This window comes from Nuphar pumila, chromosome 2, assembly GCF_984573655.1.
Source record: "Nuphar pumila chromosome 2, dmNupPumi1.hap1.1, whole genome shotgun sequence".
In the NCBI taxonomy this organism is placed as follows: Eukaryota; Viridiplantae; Streptophyta; class Magnoliopsida; order Nymphaeales; family Nymphaeaceae; genus Nuphar; species Nuphar pumila.
The window spans coordinates 128,613,102-128,626,519 of record NC_143250.1 but is presented as its reverse complement, the minus strand read 5'-3'; the positions used below and the strand labels follow the sequence as shown (position 1 = coordinate 128,626,519).

The window sequence follows — 13,418 nt, the reverse complement described above, 5'->3', positions numbered from 1 at the left end:
GAATCAAGCTAGATTCAGGAATAAGTCCATTAAATACCAGTCGTTCAACAAAGACTCGACCACAATGACCAAGACGAGAATGCCAAAAATCAGGCTTATTACATTTATTTGAAGATTGCAAACTAAACACACAAATACTCTTTGACGACATAGATTGAGGAGACTTCAAGGTAGGTCAGACACAAGTAGAAGGATCCTCCTGGAAGATATACATATTTCCTCGGCGTTCCCCTCTAGCGAACGTCTTCTTCGTTTGTAGATCCTTGACATAAACAAAAGATGGAGTAAATTCAACGGAAGAATTGGTATGATCAGCAAGCTTAGAAACAGAAATAATATTTTTCTTAATATCTGGAGCATATAGGACATTTGAAAGATGAAGTGGGGATTTAGACAAAGGAATAAAAACATTTCCAATGTGAGTGATGGGATGGTGTGACCCATCTCCAGTGACAATATTACTTTTTCCAAAATAGGGGATTAAATTAGAGAATTTACCTGCATTACCTGTGACATGAGTAGCTGCCCCTGAATCAATGTACATGGCCAAGAGAAGCTCTTTCACATCCCCACCAAACTTTGAAGAGTTCTCTTTTCGTCCTGACGACCTCTCACCCTTTTGGAACTTTCCTTTGTTCTGTGGATTATACCAACAATTGGCTTTGATGTGACCACTCTTGTTACAGAGATAACATGTGGGTACATTTTTTACATTATAAATTAATGAAACATTCGGAGTAGGGAGTAACCCACGCCCCCCTGGAGTACCTCGTCCTCGTCCTCTGCCACCTCTAAAATTACTATCCCCACGTCCCTGACCAAAAGAAATCCCAGTAGCAAGAACCTGTCTACCAGTCTCATGTGACATCCCCTTCAAAGTCATCTCATATTGAAGTAGTTTTGCTTGCAATCCTCAAATGACGGTAAGTCGGGTAGACATAGCAATGAAGTCGAAAGAACATGAAATTCTAGTCCCAAGCCATTCAAGGTTTGCCTGACTTTGTCTTTATCTGTTACTTCATACCCTACAACGGCTAGTTGATCACTGATACTCTTAACTTTGTTCAAGTTCTCCATGACGGACATGGAACCCTTAGTCAAGAGTTGAAATTCACGCTAAAGAAAAGAAATTCTAGCCTCTGATATCTGAGAGTATGTCTTGACCAGCCTGTCCCACAATTCCTTTGCTGAACACTCGTCTGGAATTCCCACCAATACTTCATGAGAGATAGTAGAAATAATAAAGGCAACTGTAGCTTGATCACACTTCATCCAAATCTCGTATTGGGGATTTGGAATTTATTGTATAAAATCAACCTCATTTCCATCCTTAGTTTCTTGTATAACAAATTCTAGAGGAGCTGAGATTGATCAATTTAGATGTCCAGAGAGACCTTGGCTTTTAATGAATGGAAGAATTTGTCTTTTCCAAATCAAAAAATTGGAATTGGTAAGCTTTTCAGAAATGAGTTGACCAAGAAAATTAGATGAGAGAAATGAATGGGAAGAAGAATCCATGACTTTAAAAAATTTGTTTTTTTTTGACGTGTGCAATCAGTATGTAAAATGGTCTCAGACCAAGATGCAACAAATAAGTCTCGTCCTTTTTTTTAGGAGAGAGCTCGAATATTCAACGTGAATGAGAAAAGTTAGGTCTGATACACAAATCTATTTTGATTGCATTAAAGAAGTGACCAAAATGAAGACTATATATTTTTTTTGAGATTGCACACAACAATAATGAAAATAGAGGAGAACAAGTGAAACCAAGTCTGCAGACTGACTCTAACCAATAGTCAGATTTAATGCATCGATCTGGGAAGTACCATGAGGTGTCAGATCTATCACACAGATCCGATGAACAACGAGAATGAATTTAACGCAAAACTGAAAAGAAATATCGTGAAACTGGTTTGGGTTTGTCGTGAAACTGATTTGTGTGAAAAATAACTCGACCCAAATCAGTTTGACGCAAATCTGATACCAAAGATGTCACGAAACTGATTTGGAATAGAAGGGATGTCGTGAAACTGATTTCAAAAAGAGGGGAAAGATCTGAACCTGATTTGACGCAAACCAGATGGCTGATCTGATTTGTGTATCAGGTCTGAAAGAAAAGATTAATAAGAACGAGAATCTAGAGAGCAAGAAATACTTGAAAACAGAATATTGAAGATTAAGAACATAATGAAAAACGTAGAACAACAAAAGGTTAGAGGGGAGACAGAAAAGGGAATAAGATCTCTTAGGGACACACCTGCTGGAAAGAATTTCAGCCTTCGGATCAGACTCGCTCTGATACCATGAAAGTTTTCTCCAGAATCAACGATCAAGAAACTGTAGAGAAGAAGGAGAATGGGGCTGCAACTATTCACGATTTTCCCTTATGGAAAAATCGTGATCTCTACCTTTTAATTTATATAACAAAACATAATACAAGGTACTTTACAAGTAACCCTAATAGGTTACAGGTATTTACAAGTATGCCCCAATATTGGCTGGACATGTTACACAAAAGTAGTTTGGATCCGGATCCAAACGTAGATACAAATACAAATGCACGATATCTGCCCTGTCTAACAATAGAGTAGGATCAACTAGATGTGTCCTATCGTCAATCTTCATCTTGGCATTAATAATTTCAGGTGTGTCCACCCTTTTTTCATCAGTAATGCTTGACCTGTCAATGATATCATTAACAAACTTTGTTTGAGAAAACAGATATCCTCTAGGAGGGTAAGCAATCTCAATTCTTAGAAAAAATCTAAGAAATCCAAGTTTGGTCATTTCAAAATATTTTTTAAGAATACATTTAATATACTTTAGTGCCTGTTTGTCTTCACCTGTAATGATCATATCATCAACAAAAAGGAGAAAAATAACAATCCTGCATCAAATTTCTTAGTAAACATGACAGTATCAATATAACAAGATTTAAAACTAAGCTTTAGCATAACAGAACTAAAACAATCATACGAGCCTTTGGGTGCCTGTTTCAAACCATAAAGAGCCTTTTCTCAATTGAAGTACCTTACCAGAGGGGACTTCATATCCAGGAGGTGAATCCCTATAAACTTCTTCTTTTAAATTTCCATTTAAAAATGCATTTTTTACATCCATTTGGTAGATATGTCAACTTTTAATAGCAATAACAATAAGAGCCCTAGCTGAGGTCATCCTAGCTACTGATGCAAATGTATCATGATAGTCTATCCCGTATTCTTGTGCATACCCTTTGGCCACTAACCTGACCTTGTTTCTTTCTAGGGTTCCATCACTCTTGGTTTTAACTTTATACAACCATCTACAACTTATAGTTTCCTTTCCTTTAGGCAAATCAGATATTTCCCAAGTCATAGATTTTTCAAGTGCCCCTAATTCTTCATTCATAGCTTTTATCCTATGTCACAAGGTGCGGGTGCATCAATATGGCACTTAAAAAAAGGGTGTGGGAGTATGTATATATATATATATATATATATATATATATATATATAGGGCTCGAGGAAACCCTTATTTTTTTAATAGGGCGGGGGGGGGGGGGCTCTAGATATTCATGAGTATTTAGTATAATCATCAACAAATATTGCATAATAAGCGAAACCACCTTTAGATAAAATAGGAGGTCTCCATACATCCGAGTACACTAATTCAAATGGTTTAGAGGAGAAGAATGTTCTTTTTGGAAAGGAAAGAGCCTTCATTTTGCTAAGAATACAATCCTCACAATAGAATTTTCATTACAAAATTTGTATAAATGGAGTACATGAGATAATTTTAATAAACTAGGATGCCCCATTCTTTAATGCCATAAAGCTAAATTTACTTTTTGAACATTGTAAAAAAATTGCTTTTTGAAAGAAGAATACAATCCATGTAGTAAAGGTCTCATTCTCTAGACGATCCATGTAATACATGTCTCATTCTCCAATATGCTTCCCGGACTGGAGATCCTTCACAAAACACTTTTTGGATGAGAATGAGACAGTACACCCATGGTTGGTAATTTTTGAAACAAAAAAGGATTTAAATTTAGCATAAAACATCTAAAAACTATGATTTTGGATGGACCTAACAATGACCTAACGAAATAGAAATAGGGGCAGGATAATCCCAATCTCTCTCTCTCTCTCTCTATATATATATATAATAATAATAATAATAATAATTGGATGGTGTGCCCCAAGTTTTGGTGTATGTTCAATATTATGCAAATTCTTGAATTTTGCGACATATTTCACTAAATTGCACACTTCATCCATGGTTACAAATCATATGTTTGTTACTAAATTTAACTATTTATTGTAATATTTTTGCTTTTCTTGATGTTTTATTTTTTTGGTCCCCCCCTAGGCCGACTAGTCCTGCTTAGTTCTTTTAGGGGTCTTCCACCTAGGCTCCGACTAGCACTTTTGACCAAGATTGTAAGTATTGTATCATTACCCATATCTGTCGGGTTCAAAATAAGATAAATATTGTACTGTAAAAAATTATAAATTTTTAATAATTTTTTTATAAAAATTTTGAAAAAGTATAAAAAATTCTAAAAACATCTTAACACATGAAAAATGATGAATTGCATAAAATGCAACCATAAAATCATATATTTCAATAGTTGTACTCGATTTTCAATTGGTTTTCACTTAGTACTCGAGTGCCCCATTTCAATGACAAATCATTTGATGCCATCTTCCCCCAAAAAAGCTCAATAAGAAGCAAAGAATACTTAAAATATAGTTCTTTTTACCTTACAAGGAATTACCGCCCTAGATGGAATAATGTCCTTGCCCTTTGACTCTTGAGAGTCAACTGAAGCAACCATATTTTCAAATGTCCTTTTTGGTTTAGGACATTGGGGCTTAGTGTGACCCAGTTCATGACAATAATAACAAATGATTTTTTTTCTCTCATAGTCATTTCCTTATCTTCTATAGTGAGGTGACTTATACATACGAACATAGTTTTTCGGTCTAAAAACGGCTATGACCGAGCCATCTTCACTTTTGCTTACATGTTTTTTCAATCTATTTTCTTCTATACTCAACTCTTCTATAGTATCTTCAATAGATAAAACTTTTCCTCTATGAAGAAGAATAGACTTTGTAGATTCAAATTCCGGTCTTAGACCGTTAATGAATTAGTAAAAATGCTCTGCATATATTTGTCTTTGCCGGAGTTCAATATCTTCGAGGCAATGCCACTTTTTGCTCTAAAAGAGCCAATTCTTCCCAAAGTTCGGATAGGTCTTTATAATAATCTCCAATAGTTTTATCTCCTTGGACCATAGTCCGAACTTTATATTGCACATTGCATATATGTGTAATATCTTTAAGAGAATACATTCTCTTAAGATAATCCCAAGCCTTGTTATCATGCTCAAATTTAGCAAGGCTTGAAGACTTTTTTACATCCACAATGTTAATAAGCCAAGACATGAGCTTGGTATGTCCCATCCTCCATTCCTTCTACTTCTTCTCATAAGTGGTTATAGCCTTAGCTTTCTCATTTTTATTAGAAGTACCTCTTTCTCACCCTCTTCCGTAGTGAGAATTAGTTTGGGTTCTGGATCGGATCCATCTACTAGTCTCCATAACCCATTTTCCCAAATAAGGTGCTTCATAATAGAAGCCCATGTTACATAATTGAAATCATTGAGTTTTATGGGTTTAATGGTGACATTATCATTATCATCTATTTTTACAAGGGCTAAGAGAGGAGGAAAGAAAGAGAAAGATAAAGAGAAAGGAAAAGGAGAAAGGAGAGGCAATGAACACGAGCACTCCTCCAACAATGATTCACACAATCACTTGAACACTTGCAAGATCACCAACACTTAGAAGATAGATCTTTAAATGAGCTTTAATACTTCCAAGCTTTGATACCATGTAAAGATTTAAGAAGACTTTAATCACGAACCAAAAGTCTACCAATCTTCAACTTGAGTAGATAACAAAAGTGTTCTCTAAGGAGCACACTTTCAACACCCACAAAGGGAACCACAAAGTGTTCTAAAAGAACACACTGACAAACCCCACAAAGGTGATATACAAATGACAATATAAAAAGTATATATTCTATTCAATGGAGAGATTGTGCAAAAGCATACATTACAAGGAGGGGAAGACCCTTATATATACACATTATGAAGGGGAGTTAGAGAGAAAAAGACAAAAAGGAAAAGGAGAGCAGGCCCATTCCCAACGTCTAGATTTCTAGCTGTTGGGAGAAGCCCAACGGCTAGAAATCTAGCCGTTGGTGGCTGGGAAGGCTTAGTCAAACTTAGTTTGACTAAGTCCAAATCTGGCCCAAAAAATAACTAAATAAAAACTAAAAAATATACATATATGTATATGCATATTATTGTATATATATAGTACATAGTTGTACATGTACAATTTTAACATGTAGACCTTGTATTGTATGATACATACAATACGCACTCGTATAACCGTACGGGTGCGTATGGTATCAATATTCTTCATAGTAACGATACGATAGGTACAACATTACTTTTGACAACTAAGCAATTACATAGAGCTGAATGTTGGATGATATAAAAATGACAATAAGATAGAGTGCATGCTGTAGCAAAAAAATGTAAGTATTCATTTTTTAATTAGTGTTTGAAAACAGCAACATGATAGTGCAATCAAGAGAAATGCATAGGTGCACACACACACTCACACCATGCAAAAGGCACATTACTCATGAATTATTTATCTATATCTGCTAAAAAACTTCTCATTTTCATGTATATATGTTTATATTTCTCCGTAGAAACATTATAACTTTTTGAGTACTTCAGGATTATGGAAGTTGGACGCTAATGCTAAATTTGTGTATGAAACATAAAATGCACGTACTGGTGACTCTTGCAGAGGCGAGCTGTTCTTGAAGCTCTTTCCCGGTGTATAAGGCCAAAGCGACTGTGGGATCTTTATGCATTTGCATGTGGGCCTTCAAAATTTAAGAATTCCAACCCAAAAGAACGGCTATTAAATGAGTATCTACGGCTATTAGGGAAAGGTCACTCACATGTTTCAGATAGTTTGTGGGTGGACAAGGCATTTCTAATGTCCAACGAATGGTGGAGAATAAGTGATATTAATTCCAATTATACAATGTCTTCAACATATCCATCTGCTCTGATAGTTCCTAATTGCATCAGGTGAGTTCTCAATCATCAACATCATTGTTATTTTCTTAAAGACAAAAGCAAAGCCTTTTAATGTAGAAATCTTTTATGCCCTCCCCTCCCCAGTGATGAGGAAGTACTACAAGCATCCACCTTCCGTGCTAGATGTCGATTGCCAGTTATCTCTTGGTGTCATCCTAGTATGTGCTTGCATTTATAATCTTCTGGTTCTCATTTATTTTCATCTGTTTCCTGCATCATTTGATCAAAATTAATCTTTTCCCTTGTACTCGATTCATGATAGGTGTACATGAGGTGCTATTTTTTCATGCTAATTTTCTTTCTTGTGATGTATTGCAGAGACAGGGGCCGTATTGGCACGTTCTTCTCAACCATTAATTGGGCTTATGATGAATGCTAGGAGGTGAAAGATTGGTTTTTATAAGACTGTTTGGTTGACAACTTGAGGATTAGTATTCTTATATTTGTGTTGTTATTGTTGTGAGGATTATTTTGTGTCAGTTATCTTGCTGCTTTATTGTTCCTCTCGATGTGATCTTTTCTGTTCTAGTTGTTAAATCTCTTAGTCTTGTGACATTAAGTGTTTTATTTTTCAATTTTACTGTGTCACTCTTCCTTGTATGTGATTTTAATCCTAGAAATTGCTGGCTTAGTGCTTTTAGAGTTGTGCCTCTCCATATGCATTAGAACTGCCTCTTAAAAGACATACATATTTGGTTGTGAATTTCAATCTTTTGAATGTTATTCTTACGAACTCAATAGGCTCCCAAGGTGTGTGATATCCTTGCAAATTAGCTAGAAGAAGATGTAGGGAGAAGAAAAGAATAGAAGAGTAGTAGAGAGAAAGGGAGAGAATAAGGCAAACCTGTTGTGCCCCTCCCATATTTTATTAACCATGCTTTTCTCTCTACAAAAAATGGACAGGTATGATCCTCATAAAGGGTCTCTATATACAAGTACCAGTCAAACGAGTCACATAAACATGCAAATGAGCCTCCTTGAGCACCTACGCTCAATTTGGAAGTGAATACACTGATCTTTCCAACTTGCATATAAGTTTAGAATTCTTGCTCTATTGACAGCCTTAGTGATTATGTGTATGAGTTGCTCTTGAGTTCTTGTCCTCTGTACGATGCACAGGGTTAGTAGGAACATGGATGGCCAACTTGTTAGGACAATATAAGGTCATGAGTGGGGACACCTCAACGCCCATTTCCATAAGATCCGATCTAATGCATATGCAAGTCAAGTTCAATGACTTGATAATCTGATTGTTCGCTTGATCTAGCTGCAATATTAAGTTTCTTACTCCTTCAAGAGACAAGTTTTCCTTGTATAAATGTACAATATCTGTGGTAGATCTCATGTCTTCAGATAAACCAGCGCAATCGACATTTGTAAGGATTTTCACTTTATAGTGACCATTATTTGTGAATAAAATACCTTTCCTAGGGTTCTTTTAAGTGTCTCAAAACTCTAAGTGCAGGTTGCATGTGTCTGAATTGGTGCATGCATGTAACAATTAAATACACTTGACATATGAGATATTAAGTTTAGTAATAAGGTAATCAACCTTCCTACGTATATGATGTCTCACCTAAGTTTGTGATTTATCACATTCTATCTTCCGTCTTAATGAGAATTATCTCTTTGGCCTCTCTAATTCTAGAGTAGGATTTGACTCTTGCCTTTTGGCTTGAGATTAGGCTCATTTGGGTTCAACTCATTTGAGAATTCCCCTTCATCCCTTCCAATTCCCCTAACTCCACCATAGCCAACCTCCATTTTCACCTTAGCTGACCCATCTTCTTCCTGAATTTGACTTCATCGCCCCATCTGATCCAAAGAGAACTTGAACTTGTACCCTCAGTCAAATCAAAACACTACATCAGCTAGATCTGTAATTTGGCACACAACTAGCCTTATATCTCCTCAACAAAATGGGCTAGTGGAAAAAAAACATAGACATAATGTGAAAACCGCTAGAAACCTACTTATTTAAAAAAATATTTTCATAAGTTTTGGGCCAAGGCCGTTCTAACTTCAACTTATTTGATAAATAAAATGCCCTCATCCTCTTTGAAAGATGTTTCTCCCAATGAGAAACTATTTAAAATGACACCCGATTTTAAGCTTTTGTAGATTTTTGGTTGTAAATGTTTTGTGCATTTATATAAAGGATAAGTTTTTCCCAAAATTCATTGAATGCATATTCATTGGATATGCGAAAATTAAAAAAGGATATATATGTTTTGATTTCAAAAATAACAAACTCTATGTTTCTAAGGATATGACTTTCTTCGAAAATGAAAATAAATTTGATAAAGATGACAAAAAAGAGGAAGTAGACTATAACTTTTTTGTTTGATCTCTCTCCAAAAGAAGATGAGTATACTTATTATGATTCTTTGAATAATAATGATAAAGCCATAGATGGCAATGATCATGAATGCTCTAATGATGTGAACGATGAGTCATCACCAAGTGGTGATGACATTGATAGCTATACTAAAAATATAAAACTGTATTCCCGGCGTGAGCAAAGAAACCCACCTAGTGCACTAGAAAAATTCTCCCATGATTCTCTTATATAAGAAACCTTACTTATAAGATCTTGCCAAGTATCTATTCCACCAAATAGGTTTGTGACTTCTGATTCTTTGTTTCCAAACTATAGTACTTGCCTAATAGCGCTACATTCCTACTATGAGCCATCTAATTATAATGAAGCCAAAATTCTCCTTATTGGATTGAAGCCATGAATATAGAGCTAGATGCACTTCGGAAAGCCAAAACTTGAGATGTAATTACATTACCATTAAAAAAGAAAACCATTGGGTGAAGATGAGCTTTCAAAATCAAAACCAAGAGTGATGGTGTAACGCCCCAAAATCGTGGACTTAACCTTTTATGAAAAATGTTGAAAGTTTTGAAATCGATTATTTATCAGAGTTTGAAACAGTTCAGCGGAAAATCACGTTTAAAATAGCAAGTCCCTAGACTTTGGGCGCATTACAGCGCAAACTTCCCTTTACAAACTGATTTGCAACTCAAATATATATTTTATTGAAATGAAAAGAACAACGAAGTTTTGGTAACACAATTTTAATAATTCGGAGTTTTAATCAAAAGCGATGCTTTCAAGGAAACTCTATACCATATTTACCAAAATATCTTCAGGAGCGTAATGTCAGGGAAAGAGTCTCGCCTTGAACTCATCACGTTATCGTGTCCTTGCAAGCTGTATCAACCTGTTCACCACCTGCTCATGAAATGGGTCAGCTTCACGAGAAACTAGTAGGGGTGTAAAAGACAAGATAATCGCTAGATCAAGCAGAAAAAGCAAGACTAGCAAAATTAACCAAACGTGCCGTGGAGTAAGCAAAACTCTAGTAAAGCAAACAACTAAAATACAAGAGCAGTAAGGACCATAGTGCTAAACAAACAACTATAGCAATCCAACTGATTCTATATGTGAAGAGTAACTAATCTCTATCTAACAGTCAAACAAAGCGACCGAATAAGACATGTATTCATAACAATGCTCGTAATACATACAATTACCATTAGATGGTTCAATCCATCGGTAAGTAACTACATTAATCGTAAGGTACAAGCCATTGCATCACAAACAATTTATAAGCTACACATGATAAGCAATCATACGACAACAGTTATATCACAATATGTAAGCAACTTATAAGACAAACGGCAACATCAGTCCTAGTTGCAACCAGCTCGTAGATTACGAGCTGTATGCAATCACATCAATCATAAGAGACGCAAACCAATAAGTGCTACATTATAATAAGCACCAAGTAGTTCAACCAAGCAAGTCATGTGCCAATATATGACAACTAGCATATTACGAGTTGTATGCAATCACATCAATCATAGGAGACGCAAACCAACAAGTGCTACATTACAATAAGCACCAAGCAGTTCGACCAAGGGGTAAAGCAAGTCGCATGCTAATGTATAACAACTAGCATAATGCTATTCTTATAAGCATTTAACTAGTATAAGAAGCTAATTATTACTTAGCAAAGAACTGCGTAAGCAGTTTAACCAACTAGAGTAACGCCTTAACAGGCGTGCATAGCTCAATGAGTAGCATACTAAACTACCGAGCCAACAAGCAATCAATTCACGTCACAACACACATATCTCATAATCATGTGCGTAGGTTCTATCTTGTTCTCATTATTAGCTGGCCATTGTGGGTACACACAAGGCACAAACCATAGAAACAACCGAGATCAATTCGGGGGTCCGTTATGCTACCCCGAATGACTGACTGAGTCCTCTCCTAAGGGGACGACCAATGATCAAGAGAGTAAGTCCCCAACGGCCTAAGGATGCATCCGAACTTTTGCAGAAGTGGCTATCTTTATAGCATTTCCCCTAACCTCCGATGACTAGGTGTAACGACCCAAAATTATAACCTTTGAAAATGCGATTTTTTTTCCAATGCGGAAACCTTCACAAAGATCCGGGGTCCTTACAGTTCCAATTTCCATTGGATAGCCAAACACCACAAGCGAACTTGCAACCATCATCCATAAGAACTAAAACAATTTCTTTATTTATGAATAAGAGTAAATTGTAGAGACAATGTTTTTATTCGACTAAAAATAAAGCAACAACTGAAAAAACAAGAAGAACTGAAACAAAAGAAAGAGCCACTATGTCCCCTGCTGAAGCTGTCAAACCCAAGTATGACTCTCATCCATTCCCAGTAGCCAGTCCAACCTCACTGTTCACCATATCCTGTAAAAAACCAACAAAGTAGGGTGTCAGAACCGAAATTCTGAGCACAACTACTTCTAAAGAAACCAGGTGAGACAAAGAACATGGATAAGATTTCATGCAATGATTTGAGTGAGTGCAGATATAAGATTTGCAGAATCTAAATAACCATTCATGCAACCAGTTACATATGCTAAGCAGAAAGAACGAGTAAGGCATGAGCATAAACAAGAACTAAGTAATAAGATCTTTCAACATGCTTCTTAGGAAGTAAATAACATACACCCATCATTCTATCATGATTTATAGAACAATTCAATTATGCATGATCTAGTGTATAGCAGAAAAATGCATGATTCCTTTTTGTTATCTTTCATTTAAGTTCCATCTTTCCATATGCATGCCTTATTAAATGATACAACTTTAAGTTTCTCTTTTTAATTACCGTTGTCTGCGGATACACCGAACGGGTATAATGTCCGAGGTCAAGTAGGTTCCCATGGTAGCTTAACACACAATTTGTATTTTATTACTAGGTTCCAACTTAACCCTCTGACCGAATCACCTTCGGAACATTAGACCTCCACATCTAATGTCGGTGACACAAGGGACACCCCACGCCCACAAATGCCACTTCCTTGGTACCATAAACAACAACTGTGTCAAACACACCACTTTTGTGTAAAGTGACAGGCTCTCCCTAAAACCGTGGCTAGGAGAAAAAACCTCAATATCGGGTTTAAGGGACAAAATTACAACACACAGAGTTTTTGTATCCTCACAGTCTTCTCAAGACCAGATCTCTAAGATTCTCATACTTCAGATGAGATATCCGAGAATGTATATTACACTGTTCTTATTTATTATATTTTTATTTAAGTCAATTCTTTAAGTTTGCAACACCATATACAAAAGTAAAGTGAAAACCCGCATCCTCCCTTGCGGGGACCCTTACGGTACTCCAACCAGTATAAACAACTAGAACTGTGTTGTAGTGTGCCATACCAACTTATGTGGTTTAAGTGATTCCGTCAAAAACATATGTGAAAAGAAACCAAACGCACGGCTCCTCAGGCCGATGATGGTCCATTTAGGCTATCGATGTATCACATAACAAAACAAAAGTAGTGTTTTATTTATAACACTAGGCCAAAATGCCAAAAGCATGTGCACTCGTACAAACATAACCCAACCATATGCATGTCATTACTTAACCATATGCATTTTCACTATGTGTGGTACCTACATCATATACGTGTATTAACCAATGCACATTTCTTTTGAGTGTGTGAGTGTGCATTTAAAGTTTCATATATCCCTAAAGCAATCATGCTCAAGAAGAAACATTAACAGAGTCATACTGATAATCAAGATTACACAACTAGTATCATGAAATGCAAAAACAACATTTACCAATTACCAGACAGAAGTGTAAGCTTTGCCATATGCTAGGGAAGTTAGTCGGGCTTAACAATCCCAGACCCGCCAACCTCCTAGCTAGAATTAAAGCCAA

General features: G+C 36.1%; 1 protein-coding gene across 2 annotated transcripts in view; it reads left to right on the top strand.

Annotated features, from left to right (window-relative positions):
• MTM1 (Myotubularin-like phosphatases II superfamily) overlaps positions 1-13,418 on the top strand; it is a 178,538-nt gene that overhangs the window by 34,856 nt on the left and 130,264 nt on the right. For both annotated transcript variants that reach the window (XM_089996794.1, XM_089996795.1), the window contains 3 exons: positions 6,879-7,168; positions 7,262-7,335; positions 7,496-7,559. In XM_089996794.1, coding sequence (XP_089852920.1) covers positions 6,879-7,168; positions 7,262-7,335; positions 7,496-7,559 — 428 coding nt within the window. The remainder of the gene's footprint in view (positions 1-6,878; positions 7,169-7,261; positions 7,336-7,495; positions 7,560-13,418) is intronic.